Raw genomic sequence first — 16,075 nt, 5'->3', positions numbered from 1 at the left:
CTGACTTTTATCCGGATATTATCCTCTCCAGAGAGGGTAATATCCGGATAATTTTTCGATTTTGGCAGCTGGGGTATGAAGCTGCCGAGCAACCTGCCGAGATCGCGCTCTCTTGATTTTTCCCCTCCCTCCGCGGAAAACACACAACGCCATCTCGCGGTTGAAAAAAAATTATCGCAAACGAATAAAAATAAAAAGTTCTGCTAAACATAAACAAAAACATTTCTATTCTCGCATTCGCAGAGTGGAAAGATTTACGCCAATTTTCCCGCAACTTAAAAAAATTCATGATGCAGTGCGTGCACAAAAGATTTTATTTACAATTTCTAGACCATCCCCCTCCCCCCCCCCCACCTGACCAAAGATCGCGATCGCACAAGTCGCTCAACAATCACTTTTTTGTAACGGAAATCCAGTTCATTATTCAACACTGCTCACATTTTCAAATGAACCGTTATCAACAGTTGATCGTCAAGAATTTTGTCCAAATTTTTAAATTCTTTTCTGAATTTTTCACAAATGAATAATTTTTTCAATCGAGTCAAGTGGAAACCACCGCGCTCATCGTCAGGGTGAGGAGAGCGTCGAGCAGGACGATGACCTGAACCTGCTGATTCCCACCCTCGACGTGATTTCCACCCCGAACGCGGACGGTCCTGTCTCCTGTCCTCCGGCAAGATATCAGGAGATGAGGCCGAACGGTGAGAGTGTCTGCTCTGCTCGCGTCTGTGGGGGACGAATATGGGCAACCCTGTCCCTCGCAGACCGGGCTGACGCCATCTGAAAGCCCGACGAGGATCGGCATGGACACTTTCAGTGGCCAGCCTCGGACCACGGTAATATGGGAATTTAAAATGAAATGGGTAAAAAAAAACAAAGAAATCTGCAGGTTGTGCTGGTCTGCGAGTGCATGCAGCATGTTAATTGTGCTGGTAATCCATCGGTGGTGTGCATGCACTCGGGAGCCTCGGCGGACAACCTGCCAAAGGGCCAAGAGATGGAGGTAGAGGCATTTTTTGAGGTCGTTGAGGACACGCCGCTGGTGACGAGTGGAGCGGAATTCTTCCCGGAATCCCCGGAGCATGCAAAATTACAAGGAGCGGAGCTCGTCAACCCATCTCTTGGAAAAAGTCATCAAAGTATGTGCAACTTCTCAGAAGAAGACAGTAAAAAGGTAATTTAATTATTTGAAAATTAATTAAATGATTTATTGTGAGAAGCAAAATTGTAATACTGGGGAAGTATGTGATTATTTTCTGACAAAATATTATTTTTTTGCTATTTTATTTTATATTTAAAAAAATTGATCACTAAACTAAGGCTGGTTTCCAATTCGCCATTACGTTATTCGTTTACGCATTACGTTGTTCGTTTTGCCAAGGAAATCGTATAAGCCGTTTCCAATTCACCAAAACGATACACGTAAACGGAATCCGAGTACAGCAAAACGTATAAGCGGTTTCCGATTCGCCAAAACGTACTCCGTAAACGTATTACGAGTGCCGACAGTGGTTTCCAATTCGCCAAAACGGACTCCGTAAACGTATTACGAGTGCCGACAGTGGTTTCCAATTCTCCAAAACGTAGTACGTTTACGTGCAACTCATTACGAGCACCAAACGTGCTTCATACGTGATACGTACGTCGTTTTAATAAAAGTGCAATTCTGAATAATTATAATTGGTGCTTGTAATGAATTCTTAATTATATCATCCATTTGAGTATTAAGTCCTTCAATTAGAGTTAATTTTCCACCAATTAAGTTAATTCGGTTATGGGGGTGAGCAGGGGTGAGTTGAAGGAAATTAGTTTTATGTCAAGTGCGTAACATGATTATAGGCTAAAATTTTGTGAGGAAATCAATGGTGTATATGATTTTAATGAAAAATGTTAATTTCAACCCTTAATTAGCAATTAACTCGAATACAAACAAATTGAAGTGCAATACATGACTTTAGGGTGAAATTTGAAGCCCAAGCGATTGCCAGCATAAATTTTGCGCTATCAATTTAATTTCATCCCCTAAATTGAAATATAATGATGTCCACACAAATTTTAGAGCGAGACATGTTTAAATGGTAAAATTTGACGCCAGATCGTTTGCCAGAAGTGATTTTGCTCTACAAATTTAATTTCAACCCCTAATTTGAAATAACGTGAAATTAACAACAATTTGAGAGCGAGACATTTTTTATTGGTAGATTTCAAAGCCAGGCCGATTGCCAGGGAAAATTTGGAAAATACTATTTATTTAATTAATTTTCAACCCCTAATTCGTAATTTTATGGAATTAACCACAATTTAAGAGCGATAGTTGTTTTATGTATGTAATTTTAATGCTAGATTGATTTTCAAATGTTATTTTGCACTTAATTTGCTTAATTTCAATTTCAACCCCTGATTTCCTTATTTATTAACTAATGTTTGAATTTTTTAGTTAAGTATGGCAATCAATGTGGCTCTAAATTCTAAATTCGCTAAATTCAACTCATATCATCAAGTCTCGCTCTTAAATTGTTGTTAATTTCATATAATTTCAAATAGGGGTTGATATTAAATTTTTAGAGCAAAATAACTTCTCGCAAACAATATGGCGTCAAATTTTACCACTTTAACATGTCTCTCTCTGAAATTGTTGTTAATTTTGAGTAATTTCAAATTAGGGGTTGAAATTAAATTTTTAGAGCAAAATCACTTCTAGCAAACGATCTGGCGTCAAATTTAACCACTCAAACATATCTCGCTCTGAAATTGTTGTTAATTTCACTTAATTTCAAATTAGGGGTTGAAATTAAATTTGTAGAGCAAAATCACTTCTGGCAAACGATCTGGCGTCAAATTTTACCATTTAAACATGTCTCGCTCTAAAATTTGTGTGGACATCATTATATTTCAATTTAGGGGATGAAATTAAATTGATAGCGCAAAATTTATGCTGGCAATCGCTTGGGCTTCAAATTTCACCCTAAAGTCATGTATTGCACTTCAATTTGTTTGTATTCGAGTTAATTGCTAATTAAGGGTTGAAATTAACATTTTTCATTAAAATCATATACACCATTGATTTCCTCACAAAATTTTAGCCTATAATCATGTTACGCACTTGACATAAAACTAATTTCCTTCAACTCACCCCTGCTCACCCCCATAACCGAATTAACTTAATTGGTGGAAAATTAACTCTAATTGAAGGACTTAATACTCAAATGGATGATATAATTAAGAATTCATTACAAGCACCAATTATAATTATTCAGAATTGCACTTTTATTAAAACGACGTACGTATCACGTATGAAGCACGTTTGGTGCTCGTAATGAGTTGCACGTAAACGTACTACGTTTTGGAGAATTGGAAACCACTGTCGGCACTCGTAATACGTTTACGGAGTCCGTTTTGGCGAATTGGAAACCACTGTCGGCACTCGTAATACGTTTACGGAGTACGTTTTGGCGAATCGGAAACCGCTTATACGTTTTGCTGTACTCGGATTCCGTTTACGTGTATCGTTTTGGTGAATTGGAAACGGCTTATACGATTTCCTTGGCAAAACGAACAACGTAATGCGTAAACGAATAACGTAATGGCGAATTGGAAACCAGCCTAAAATTGCTGCCACAAATGCTGCTGGCAATAGGAGGGAAAATTGCTCGTTGGGCAGTCTTTGAGGGTCGGTGGCAGGTCATTCCAGGCCTTGACGACCCTGAAAGAAAAAGCGCGCCGGCCGAACACACCTCAGACCGGGGGTGGCTGGAGTCGGGGATATAGTCGCCTTGCAGCACTCGGCCCTCGATGATTCGGGCGCGCGCGTCAAAATCAGTCTCGCCGCTCAGGCACTTTTTGAAAAATAAAAGGTCGGTGTACCTGAGTTGCATGTAGAGGGGCATAACTCTCTGCTCGTTTGCCGGCGAAAGGGTGCCGCGGCCGTGAATAAAATATTGATAGAAAATTTTTTTCAAGTATTTAAAGCGCATGGCAATATATTGACTATTTGTTTTAAACATAACAATTATTTGGATAAAGCATCTTTTGGTTGATAAAGAAATTTGAAAAGAGGAAAGAAATAACACATTTTTTATTTTTTTTTTTACAGAATTTATTGAATTTATGCAATTTTACTAAAAGGCAATAAATATTATTTTGGACAATGTGATTAAATTAAGCAAATCCGTAAAATTAATATTTTGACCTTATGTAGAAATTAAATTTTAATTCAGCCATTGTTTAGGCTTAATAATTGAACACCAATAATTACAAAAAGCACTATGAGCTCTAATCAAATGTTTATTGTTGTTTCATCAGCTTTATAATATGCTTTTTTCTAATTATTTGTGTTCGATCGTTTAGTGCAAACCAACAATAGTTTTCTTTAAATTTCATCTTCAGGAAAAGAGTCCGAGTCAGACGAGCACGCCAACACCCTTGATGCTCGGGGCCAACTTGGCCCCGACGACTTGGTCGAGGACTCGCTGCTTGGAAGAGTTCATCAACGGTTGTTATCGCTGACACCAAGAAGAGTGCCAGGTAACTGAAAAATTTGTTGATTCGTGAAATGAACAAGAGTGATAATTAAAAATTGGAAAAATGAAAAATACAAGTTAATTTTAAGTGTTAAATCAAAAGTCTCAAAATTTATGTAAAGAAAGTAAAGGATGATGGACAAAAAAAAAAGAATTTTATGTTTTGGAAGATTTGAATAATTTTTTCAACGGCAGCGAGGCATTGGAAACCAAGACAAAGAGAAGAGGCGCCCCGAAGCAGAACCTGAAGGAGAGCCTGCAAAGAAGATCCGCAGGCTCAACCCTGATTCATCTTTGATCTTCGTTGCTGCCACCAATCAGCTGCGGCAGCAGTTCTGCTTCGTTGAGCCCCAGGCTAGGCAACCCACCAGCAACGCCATCAGCTATGGTTTTGGCCCTACCTCCTCCTACCAAACTTCTGGCAGTGCCGAGGAATGCCTACGTCATTTTTACCATCATTGAAAGGCAGAAACGAGGAAGGAAAATGACAAGCAAGGATCTCTCCAGGTTGTGGAAACGTGTGGACCAGGAACCAATTCTACAGACTTGCAGAAATTGAGAGGAGAAAATTCAAATCACACCCAAGAAACAAGAAAACTGATTGAAAAATTGGCACATTAAATTATCAATATTTTTTTTCAATCTTAACATATGCATTTAATTAAAATAACTTTCATTCTTATTCACAATACATCACAGATTTGCGCAAAGGGAAAATTTAAACAGGCGCTCTTTGTCTTGTTTTAAAGGTGTGCAAGAAGATTTATATGTGTCCTTGCGTCTGTGATTGCAGTTAGCCTAGGTGTTATTTATTTATTTATTACCGTTTATTTCTTTATATTTATGATAATTTTTAGAAAAAAGAAAAATCCCATGTATTTTCACTCCTTGAACTAGTCCTCGAGTTCCAACTTCTTAACTATAAACAAAAATTTGAAGATTATAAAATAGATACATTTCCGCTACCGAGAGAGGTCTGAAATTTTAATCTGTTTTCTCAAATATCAGACTCATAATTTGTGCTTGCGACTTTTATCATTTATATATGCTCTGCATTACTAATCATACTTATATCTTCAGCTCTAGAGAAATCTCATATTTTCTCCTTTTTTTTTTTTTTTTTTCAATTTTTTGCTTTATTCTTGGCTCTCAAAATGTCTTTTTTTATGGACACGCGTTTATCGCGCCAATCCAGTTTAAATGGCGTGACGTAGCAAGCGCGACTCGGCATGCGTCAGAGTGACTTGTTTTCATCTGCAGTCATCGGCAATCAAGCTGTGTCATCTCTCGACCTCTCTTCCTCGTTTTGCAGATTTTCTCGGGCGAGATTTCTTCCCACACAACTTGACTGACTCGAGGATTATCTGCAGGAAAAATGGTGCGGGTTGTGGCTGACGACGCGATGTTCCAGGCCGAACTCACTTCGGCGGGCGTCAAACTTGTGGTCGTCGATTTCACTGCAACTTGGTATGACATTCTGAAGAATTTAATTTTGAATGCCTCCAACTTAAAAATTCGTGGAAGAATTCAATCATAAATTGAACTCTGGTGTATTATTCTAAAATAGAACAGAGATTTTTTGTAATTATTCGAATTATTCATAATTTAAATTCAAAATTAAGAAAAGCTGATTTCCTTCTCGCACATAGGAAGGTTTGTTGTTTTAATTAATTGGATCAATTATGTATTATTGCTAATAATTTCATCACCCTAATTGGTGTGAAGGGCTCCACTCTGGGTCATGTATATCGCGTATCAAAAATAAATATTTGACTGACTCGTCGATACTTTTTAGGTGTGGTCCGTGTCAGAGGATGGCCCCGATCTTTGAGTCTTTGGCCACCAAGTACCCGAGGGCAGTCTTCCTCAAGGTGGACGTGGACGAGTGCCAGGAGACGGCCGGCAGTCAAGGGGTCACGGCCATGCCGACGTTCATCTTCTACAGGAACAGAGTGAAACTGGACAGACTGCAGGGCGCCGACCCCAACGCCCTCGAGGCCAAAGTCCAGCAGTATTACGGCAGCGAGGAGGTCGAGGAGGAATCCGGAGTAGCCGGACATGTAAATGACCCTCCAAATTTTGCAAGAAGGCAAAGATTGATTTATACAATTTTGATTTGCAGATGGATTTGAACACTTTCATCATGAAGCAGGAGTGCGAGTGCATGAACGAATCCGACGACCATCCGTTCCCTCATTGCCTTACTAGTGCCGGTGGCTATTTAGAGTCTGACTGTGATGAGCAGGTAATCAAAAATTATAATTTGAATCGCATCAAAACTTGAGTAAATTGAAGTATTTTTCTTTTTTTAGGAAATTTCCAGTATTTGTCTTTTTAAACTTTGCTTCACTTTAATTTACACGTACTGTTTCAAATCAACCTTTAAAAATAATGCAAATTTTCCATTTTTATTAATTTAAATTGACAATTGATTTCATGATTTCCTTTTCTTGTAAAATGCTTTTGATTTTTAAATAACTTGGATAATAATTCTTAATTTTTCCTAGTTCAATAATTTTTCATCGCTTCTATGAAATCATATCTACATTTTATTAAACTAAAATGTTCTTACAAAATTGCAGCTCATTATCAACATTTCCTTCAATCAAGCTGTCAAAGTCCACTCGGTCAAAATCAAAGGCCCTCAGGACAAAGGACCGAAGCAAATCAAGCTTTTCATCAACCAGCCTCGCACGCTCGACTTCGACGCTGCCGAGTCCAACCAGGCTGTTCAGGAAATTGAGTAATTTATCCCCATTTCTAAAAGCTAACTTTCCTTACAACCAATTTCAATTTCTTTCTCAGACTGACTCAAAAAGACTTGGAGGGTGTCCCCGTGAATCTGCGCTTTGTGAAATTCCAGAACGTCCTGAACCTGCAGCTCTTCATCAAGAGCAACCAGGCAGGAACGGAGACGACGCAAATCGACCACTTAGTCATCCTTGGCTCCCCGATTGGCACGACCAACATGGGAGAGTTCAAGAGAGTGGCTGGCAAAAAGGGAGAGAGCCACTGAAATTGAGAACCACAGCTGTTCCAAAAGTGCTTCGCATTATTTTTTCCATTAATTAAAAAAGCTAATTTGAATGTGTTTGTTCATGATTTCCTCGGACTTAGAAAAAGCTTATCTGAAACAAATTTTAATGTTAATCCTGGCGAAAAAGTATATATTTTGTGCACTGCTGTCTATATTGTAAAGAAGCTGCTCTGTTTTGTCTTCATTTCGTGTATGGAAGACTTCAGAAATTTGCATCCGATGTCACGGAATTCAAAATTCAAGCCAATCTTTGTGTACTGCACAGTCGTTGGCACAGTCTGCACCTAATTTGAGTTTTTTGGAATGTACCCATCAAAAGCCCTTGTCAAAATAAAAGCTGCTGAATGGAATAAAAAAAAATTTTTATTCAAATTTTAAAGAAAAAATAATCAGAGTACAAATAAGTTTCCGATTTTTAAATCATGATTCTTTATTCTATAGATTGATGAATATGTAATAACTTTTACAATTATTTATAACATCGTGTCACCCTGCATGTTATGCATCCAGCTTAACGTGCCCGAATCCACCAATCACAACTCGCCATTTTCGCCCATGTGTTTTTTGAAGTAAACAAACATGGCTGGCAAAAGCAGCATGGAAAAGAGAAAAGCAAAAAATTTGCTGGATGGCAGTGATTCAGACGAAGATATCTCGCTGAAAATCAATGAAAACTACGCGCAACGATACGAAAAGTGGAGAGGAAAGGAAGAAATTCAAAAATGTAGGATTTTGCTTTGTAAAAACCTAATTAAATGAATTCTTAACTTTGGCCAATTTCAGTCACGGATCGGTATGGAGAAAATGCATTAAAGCTTGATGCTCCCGATGACGAAGACGATTCTTCATCCACGGATGAGGATGAGGACGCCAAGGTTGTAAAAAATAATCTGATAACAAATTATAATTGATTCCACGTTTGTTTATCAGGAGCTCACGGTTGATGTTGAAAAGCAATTTTTCAAGACTCTAGCTTGCCTGAAGAAAAAAGATCCACGCATTTACGATGCTAACACCAGATTTTTCATCAAGTCTGGAGAGGCAGGAGAAAGTAGTGAAAAGGGCAAGAAAGAGAAAAAGGAAAAGCCAATGTTCCTGAGAGACTATGAGAGGAAAATGCTGCTTGAGACAGGTGGCCGGGGCCACATTAGCAGTGACGAAGAAGAGGGTATTTCTAAAGCAACATTAAAAAATTATTTATTTTACATAACCTTAATTTTTCAAGATGAACCTGACCGCTCTGCATCACCAACTTTTGTACAAGAGCAGCAAGAGATAAGAGAGAGTTTCAAAGATGCTCTGAGAGACTACGACGAAGACGATGATGGCATTGCAGGTCTTTTCAAACCAAAGAAGAAGACTGACGCCGAAGAGGTAGCTTTTAAAATCGATTTATCATAATTATTCTTTTAAAAAAATTAATTTTATCTAAAAAGGAAAAAGAAGAGGAAGATTACAGACTATGGCTCAAGGGACAGAAGGACGCATTAGAAAACAAAGAGGAAGAGTCTGAGTTGGGGGCTTTGAAGTCATACTGGACAAACCCAAAACTTGAGGAGGGAGAGGCTTTTCTAAGGGACTACATTCTTAACAAAAGGTTTTTCTAAAAACATTTCCCTTAAATATTTCAAACAATTGATTAAACCTTAGATATTTGGGTGCTGAGGAGTCTAAAAGAAAGAGACCTCTTGCCGAGATGGCACATGATTCGGACGAATCATCTGGAGATGAGGAAATGGAGGAGAAAATGGAGATGTTTGAGCACAAGTACAACTTCCGATTTGAAGAGCCCGACCAAGAGTTTCTAAAACGCTACCCTCGTACAATGACTGGATCTCTGCGAAACAAGGATGATCGAAGGAAACAGCACAGAGAGGAGCTGAAAGAACGAAAGCAAAGAGAAAAAGAGCAGAAACGGCAGGAGTTAAAGCAGCTGAAGGCCATCAAGAGGAAAGAGATCGAGGAGAGACTAAGCAAACTTAAGGAAGTTACTGGAAATGCCGATATTCAATTTGAGGTTGGAATTTAAATTATGTGAAAATGTAATTAAAATTTTCAAATATAGGGTATGGACTTTGACGAAGATTTTGATCCAGAGAAGCATGACAAGAAAATGCAAAGTTTGTTCGATGAAGAGTTCTATCATGCTGGGGGAGAAGAGGAAGAAAAGCCAGAGTTTCCTGATTTGGACAAAGAGCTTGAACTTGGTATTTTGATTAAAAAAAGTATTGAAATTTTATTTTCAATCAATATTTTATTACAGAGAATTGGGATGAGTTTGACGGAGATGATGGAGAAGGACCTTCGAATTCGGAGGTGCATTGCGAAGATCCTGATTTCAATATGGACTGTGACTTTGACCCTAAAAATAAGGCATTCCAACAAGAAATGCTTGAAAATCAGACTGGGAGAAAGAAGAAGAAAAAGAGGTCAAAACTGGCGGAGCTCCTGGCTAAGAAGAAGCCGTCGTTTGATCGTGAAAAGCAAGAAATCGACAAATACATGGACGAATACTACGGCCTGGATTATGAGGACATTGTTGGAGACCAACCGTGCAGATTCAAATACAGAGAAGTTGTGCCGAATTCTTTTGGGCTGACAATAGAAGAGGTTCAAATCTTTTTTGTTTGATGAAGCAAAATATGCTAAACTTCGTACTTTTCAGATTTTGATGGCTGATGACAAGGAACTCAATCGGTGGTGCTCGCTAAAGAAAACTTGCCAGTACAGAAATGAAGATAAAGAATATTACGATGTCCAGGCATACGGTAAAAAAGCCAACCTTGAAGAGCTTAAAAGAAAGATTTTGCCCAGTCTGTTCAAAAAGTAAGTCAACATTTGAGTAAGATCTTGATTAAAATAATCATTTCTTTCTTTCTAAAATTTCAGTGAGGTTGAAGAAGAGAATGTTATAGATGAAAAGCCAAGGAAAAAGAAGAAAAAGAAAAATAAAAAGAAGGCTGCAAATGGAATTCCGGAGCAAGAAGTTCAAGAGCCCCCTGAAAATCCAGATGTGCAAGAGATGCTAGAGGAGCAGACTATTCCCGAATCCGAATCACTTGTGAAAAAATCCAAGTTGAAGAAAAAGAAAAGTGCTAATGGAACCACGTTGCAAAATGTTCCCTCTGAAAACCCCAAGGAAATCCCAGAGCCATTAAAGCAAAACATTCCCAAATCTAATTCAATTGTGAAGAAACCCAAGTTGAAGCGAAAGAATGAGGGACGCCCACCAAGTGACGAGCCGAAAGCTAAAAGGCCCTTCAAGAGCAAGAAGAGATTTTCAGAATCTAAACCCAGCAGTGTGGAAGATTTGTCAGATGCTAGGCTTAAGGCTTATGGAATTAATCCCAAGAAGTTTAAAAACAAAATTAAATATAGCAAGAAGAACCAATAAAACATATATTTCAATTTTAAAAATGAATTTTCTATTTCTTTCATTCCTTTTGTTTGCTTCATTATAACTATTTATTAAGGATTTTCAAGGTGGCATTAAAAGTAATACATTTTTGTAAGCTTTTATTTCAAAGTGCATACAATGTTCGTGTTGTCCTTCTGCAATACCATTTTTGACAGCCTAACTTAGAAATGCATATAAAAATCAAGCTGCAAAACTAGAATGAAGAAAATTCCATGTCTCCAACTGCATGGCGATGTAGAGAATAAATTACGACACTCGAATCAAGGCAAATAATGACAACCATGATAATAATTATACTTGAAAATAGCATGTCTTTGTTAAATGAATTACACGCGGAGACTTGTCGCAACTTATTGAATGAAGATAACTGAACAATTAGATAGTGGATAAATTTAACTAATCCAGGCATTCATTGAACCTAAGCCGATGCGTTGCAGCTTAACCATACAGGTCGTCCTCTTCGTCTTGGAACGCAGCTTGATCTCGGTCAGGAGCTCCTCCTGTACCACCCTGAGACTGGTTGCTGGCGTTGCCAGTGGCAGCGGGGAATCGGAAGTTGGTGCCGAATCCTCGTGACTGCTGAAGGGTTTGGGAGAACATCTCGTATCTGCGGATATCATTGTCAGACACTGAACGACGGGCGAAACGCATCGCCTCCTCGAAGTGAGCCTTTGTGATCTCAGGCACCGGGTCTTCGTCGTCCATCTGCAAAAATATGTCGGTTATTCCATTTCAAAAATATTAGACTTTCAAATCAGACTGACCTCCATGGCCTGACCAGCAGCCCTTTCTCTCTCCCTGCGAATCTCAGCTTCAATGCTCTGCCTGATGGCCAACTTGACAGCTCGTTGGCAAACTTCAGTCAAGTCAGCGCCAGAGAAACCTGCAGTCACTTTGGCAATGTAGGGCAGATCGACGTCCTTTGCAACAGGGGACTTGCGCAGTCCTGATCTAAAGATGGCCTCCCTGGACTTTTCATCAGGGAGAGGAATGTAGATGAGCTGATCCAGACGGCCAGGACGCAGAATTGCAGGGTCAATGATGTCTGCATAATTACGAAAATGAAATAAAACACAATTTTTCCAGAATAAAAGTAACTGACCAGGTCTGTTTGTGGCTCCAATAATGAAGACGTTCTTTTTAGCTCCCATACCGTCCATTTCTGTGAGGATTTGGTTGATAACTCTGTCGGCGGCACCACCAGCATCTCCCACATTGCCACCACGAGACTTAGCGATGGAATCCAACTCGTCGAAGAACAACACACAAGGGGCAGCAGAACGAGCCTAAATATGAACATTGAGCGATTAAATTTTTGAAAATTTAGAAACATCGATTTTTTTAAACAATATTGATTTCTTGTACCTTATCAAAGACATCCCTGACGTTGGCCTCAGATTCACCAAACCACATAGTGAGCAGTTCAGGTCCCTTGACAGAGATGAAGTTGGCCTGACACTCGTTTGCAATGGCCTTGGCGAGCAAGGTCTTGCCGCAACCAGGTGGGCCATAGAAGAGCACACCTCGAGACGGTTGCATGCCAAACTTGAGGAATTTGTCTGGATGTTCGACAGGGTATTGCACCAGTTCCTGCAACTCACGCTTGACATTCTCAAGACCTCCGATGTCCTCCCAAGTAATGTTGGGCACCTCCACGATTGTCTCACGCAGAGCGCTGGGAGTGCTCTTGCCCATGGCATACTATTGCAATGCAAACAAAAATTAGTTGCAGAAATTTTTATGCAAGATTAATCATCATACTCTGAAGTTGTCCATGGAGACAGCAAGAGCGTTCAAAATTTCAGCATCAATCTGGTCGTCCTCCAAATCGATCAAGTCCATCTTCTCACGAATCTGTTGTAAGGCAGCTTCAGAGCAGAGAGAAGCAACATCAGCACCGACGTGACCATGAGTTTCAGCTGCAATCTGAAGAGAAAAACATTTAAAACTTATTTTTACTTTTAATTTAGTCAATTTACCTGTTCGAGATCAACGTCATCAGCAAGCTTGACGTTCTTTGTGTGAATCCTCAAAATTTCCAGACGGCCAATAGCATCAGGAATGCCAATATCAATTTCACGGTCAAATCGTCCAAACCGCCTGAGAGCAGCATCAATGGAGTTTGGTCTGTTGGTGGCAGCCATGACGATGACATGAGAGTTCTGCTTCAGGCCATCCATAAGGGTCAGCAGCTGTGACACGATGCGTCGCTCGACCTCTCCGTGGGTCTAGAGATATTTAATAAAATGACTGAAAAAAACTATTTCAAAAAAAAATATTAACCTTTTCTCTCTTTGGAGCAATAGCGTCAAGCTCGTCGATGAAGATGATAGCAGGAGAGTTTTTGTCCGCCTCTTCAAAAGCCTTGCGAAGATTGCTTTCTGATTCTCCAGCCAGTTTGCTCATGATTTCCGGACCGTTGATCAGGAAAAAGAAAGCTCCAGTTTCGTTGGCCACAGCTCGGGCGATCAGAGTTTTGCCAGTGCCGGGAGGGCCGTACAGCAAGATACCACGGGGTGGCTTGACACCGATGGCCTTGAAGAGGGATGGGTGCCGCAGAGGCAGTTCCACCATCTCTTTGATCTGGGCCAGCTGTTTGCGACAACCTCCGATGTCATCGTATCCAACTGCATTCAACTTCTCCTCTTCTTCCTTAAAAAATTACATGGCACTCATTACATCTATCTTCTTGCTAACGGCGGTGCCGTTTTGTCCAACAATTCCATTTTTTTTCTTAAATAAATTTTTTCAACAATTGTATGTGAACAATGTGATGCAAAAATTTGGACAAATAAACAACAATAATAATCTTTAAAAAAGTTCAAAAGGAGAATTCACTAAAAATTTAATTTGTGTGCAGAATTCACATTAAATCTTACTTCACGTTTGATGGCTTCTCCCTCGCAGTGGATGACAGTGTCTGGGGCCACAATGCAGAAGGGTGAAGGATCAGTCTCAACAACCTTGAATTCAACCGCACGCATGCCACCACGCACTATGAGCATGTCATCCTTGTGCACTGGCCTGTACGCCTCCATGAAGTACGGCTGCAGATACACTTCAAACAGGTTTCTGTTTGCAGATTTCAGTTAGATAACGTCTTACTTGTATAAAAGGAAAACATACCCTGTGAGACCTTCTATTGTGTCATCAATGGGCAAAACGTGGATGCGCTTGCCGTACTTGACATCAGGGCAAGCCTGCACTGACACCAAATCTGACAGATGGACCCTGAGGTTGTTTCTGACCTAAATTTTCAAATGAAAACATTAATTATAACGGGTCTTAGACTTCTCGGCTGAGATTTATATTCAAGTTGACACCATGACTTACCACTCTGTTCATGCGGATTTTCTCATCAGGGCAGTTGTCATCTGAGAGAACTATGCACACAGTCTCTTTCCTGCGTTTGCCCTTGATGAGAACTGTATCTCCTCGGAAGAGCTGAAGCTCGTCCATTTTTGCCTACATAGCAAGAATGAAACAAAGTTTCAAATATTATAAAAAAAAATTATACTTGTGAAAGGGCGACGACCGAGTTGTCATCGTTGCTGGCCTCCTCAACAATGAGTCTGTTGGGACGGTCTTTGCGACGGAGGATTGCGGTAGCCAAATCATCAGGGCTGTGAAACAATTAAATCACACATTAGACATTAGCCAATATTAACCTAATTCATAAAAATAAAACTGTGACTGAGCGATTCGAGTCGATCGGGGTCAGTTTGTAATTAATCAGGCATCATAGTTTTAAAAGCGACAGGTTTAATTTTTTAATCTTTCGCAACCACTCATGCAACCGCTTCCTTTGCAACCTTGCCCAGGTGTCAATAACCCCGTAATGGCTGTCATTTTCAAATTTCGGTCGAAGAATTTTATGTTTTCAAAATGTTGCTCAAGAATTTTTATTTCCGTGTTTCTCAGCAGGCGGTGTCTGATGCAAGTGGAAGTAATTCTGAGAAATTTTCGCGAACGTTCATTCGATGACTTGCAATGGTGATGCCCCAGAATCTCTGAGAGTGAACTCCATGGAGCGCAATCCAAGAATTCGCCGATTCATTTTGGCCAACGGCCGTTTGAAAAGTTGCAAGAAAAATGAAAGAGGAAAGTCAGAATTTTGTCGAACGACCTCGTTTGTGTAATAAATTGGCTGAAAAAGATGAAATTCGGTCGAAATTCGGCAAAATGCGGAAAAACAGATGACAAACGCCACGATGACAATGTGAAATTCGTGACTTAGCGACCGGCAACCCCGTTTCAAAATTCGAATTCCGGCCCTTCCCGAAAGCCGATTTTGACCAAAATTCGGCCATAGACGTTGAATTTCATTCTGATTTGAAAAATACTCACTTATTTCCAGCCGACATTTCGGATTCTTTCAAGATTTAAGACTTTGTGCGGACTAAATTCGGAGACTGGCTTCCTTCTGATCACTGCAGTGGTCTCTTTTGATTGGTTCAAAAGGAATGCTCTCGATTGTTGCTCTTTCTCCTTCAAAGCAGTGCGCAGAACACCCTTTTTAAGTTCTGCGCAGCTCAAACAAATTCGCACTGGATTCTGCAAGTCTGCTGACGCGTGACGTCACTTTGGTCAGTGACCTGTTTCTGGCCACTATTGGATTTCTGAACGATGCGTGCGCATTTTTGCATGTTTTATAAAGTGGCCAGAAACTGATAAGTGGCCAATAACTAGTAAACCACCGTAAACAGACGGCTTTTAAAACTGATCCTGCTGCCGAAAAGTTTACCTACCCAGCAAGATGGCAGGCATCAAAGGTAAAATCTATCGATTTTCGACGCTATTTTTCGTCCGTGCCAACGTGTTTTTTGCCGAACCGATTTGTGGAGAATTGACTTCAATGCCAAGTCTTCACGTCTGGCAGTTGTCCGAACATATCCACACCCAAGTCGCTACTTTTCAGACAAAACTAAACTTCTCCGAATTCGGTGTTGACGTCGATGAGGTGTTTTAATGACATTTGATTTGACGTTTGGCACGTGACTTTTCTGAATTTTCATTAATTAAATAAATTGCAATTAATAACATTTTGAAATTGTTCTCTTTTTCCATAATTCTACCTTTGCTGCACTCGCTGGAATTATT

At 39.7% G+C, this 16,075-nt stretch overlaps 4 protein-coding genes across 5 annotated transcripts in view; 3 read left to right on the top strand and 1 right to left on the bottom strand.

Annotated features, from left to right (window-relative positions):
• Positions 1-5,242, top strand: part of LOC132201217 (uncharacterized) — a 74,208-nt gene extending 68,966 nt beyond the window's left edge. Inside the window, exons 1-4 of one of the 2 annotated variants that reach the window (XM_059627204.1) lie at positions 289-836; positions 890-1,174; positions 4,387-4,524; positions 4,716-5,242. In XM_059627204.1, the coding sequence (XP_059483187.1) occupies positions 804-836; positions 890-1,174; positions 4,387-4,506 (438 nt within the window). In that variant the 5' untranslated portion in view covers positions 289-803 and the 3' untranslated portion in view covers positions 4,507-4,524; positions 4,716-5,242. Of the gene's footprint in view, positions 1-288; positions 837-889; positions 1,175-4,386; positions 4,674-4,715 lie in introns of those variants that run through there. The other variant, XM_059627205.1, reaches the window with a different exon arrangement.
• Positions 5,243-5,763: 521 nt separating this feature from the next.
• On the top strand, positions 5,764-7,908 carry LOC132199849 (thioredoxin-like protein 1). Its single transcript, XM_059624897.1, has 5 exons — positions 5,764-5,987; positions 6,316-6,580; positions 6,643-6,765; positions 7,103-7,263; positions 7,326-7,908. The coding sequence occupies exons 1-5, from the start codon at positions 5,896-5,898 to the stop codon at positions 7,534-7,536; spliced, it is 852 nt and encodes a 283-aa protein (XP_059480880.1). The 5' UTR covers positions 5,764-5,895; the 3' UTR covers positions 7,537-7,908.
• A 221-nt stretch (positions 7,909-8,129) lies between these two features.
• On the top strand, positions 8,130-10,978 carry LOC132201958 (protein KRI1 homolog). The gene is made up of 10 exons (XM_059628530.1): positions 8,130-8,281; positions 8,341-8,432; positions 8,488-8,725; positions 8,783-8,931; positions 8,994-9,154; positions 9,208-9,574; positions 9,623-9,764; positions 9,821-10,167; positions 10,223-10,383; positions 10,447-10,978. Exons 1-10 carry the CDS (start codon positions 8,137-8,139, stop codon positions 10,949-10,951), a joined length of 2,307 nt encoding a protein of 768 aa, XP_059484513.1. The 5' UTR covers positions 8,130-8,136; the 3' UTR covers positions 10,952-10,978.
• Positions 10,979-11,056: 78 nt separating this feature from the next.
• LOC132201957 (transitional endoplasmic reticulum ATPase TER94) lies at positions 11,057-15,479 on the bottom strand. Its single transcript, XM_059628529.1, has 12 exons — positions 15,323-15,479; positions 14,493-14,598; positions 14,309-14,440; positions 14,102-14,223; positions 13,855-14,047; positions 13,259-13,627; positions 12,955-13,203; positions 12,737-12,901; positions 12,341-12,676; positions 12,078-12,261; positions 11,740-12,020; positions 11,057-11,680 (listed from the first exon to the last, which is right to left on the bottom strand). The coding sequence occupies exons 1-12, from the start codon at positions 15,337-15,339 to the stop codon at positions 11,414-11,416; spliced, it is 2,421 nt and encodes an 806-aa protein (XP_059484512.1). The 5' UTR covers positions 15,340-15,479; the 3' UTR covers positions 11,057-11,413.
• Between the last annotated feature and the right edge of the window lie 596 nt (positions 15,480-16,075).

Source organism: Neocloeon triangulifer, unplaced genomic scaffold (assembly GCF_031216515.1).
Source record: "Neocloeon triangulifer isolate White Clay Creek 2 clone unplaced genomic scaffold, ASM3121651v1 ptg000014l, whole genome shotgun sequence".
Classification (NCBI taxonomy): Eukaryota; Metazoa; Arthropoda; class Insecta; order Ephemeroptera; family Baetidae; genus Neocloeon; species Neocloeon triangulifer.
This window is presented reverse-complemented; position numbering and strand designations above follow the sequence as displayed.

Bases quoted from the DNA above. Each gene is read 5' to 3' on its own strand.
- LOC132201957 (XM_059628529.1), bottom strand. The intron at 13,204-13,258 runs GTTAATATTTTT...AAATATCTCTAG, and splicing joins TTGCTCCAAAGAGAGAAAAG to ACCCACGGAGAGGTCGAGCG. The intron at 11,681-11,739 runs GTCAGTCTGATT...ATATTTTTGCAG, and splicing joins CTGCTGGTCAGGCCATGGAG to ATGGACGACGAAGACCCGGT.
- LOC132201958 (XM_059628530.1), top strand. From the start codon at position 8,137: ATGGCTGGCAAAAGCAGCATGGAAAAGAGAAAAGCAAAAAATTTGCTG. The intron at 8,433-8,487 runs GTTGTAAAAAAT...TTTGTTTATCAG, and splicing joins ATGAGGATGAGGACGCCAAG to GAGCTCACGGTTGATGTTGA. The intron at 8,932-8,993 runs GTAGCTTTTAAA...TTATCTAAAAAG, and splicing joins AGAAGACTGACGCCGAAGAG to GAAAAAGAAGAGGAAGATTA.
- LOC132199849 (XM_059624897.1), top strand. From the start codon at position 5,896: ATGGTGCGGGTTGTGGCTGACGACGCGATGTTCCAGGCCGAACTCACT. The intron at 5,988-6,315 runs GTATGACATTCT...GATACTTTTTAG, and splicing joins GTCGATTTCACTGCAACTTG to GTGTGGTCCGTGTCAGAGGA. The intron at 6,766-7,102 runs GTAATCAAAAAT...ACAAAATTGCAG, and splicing joins AGTCTGACTGTGATGAGCAG to CTCATTATCAACATTTCCTT.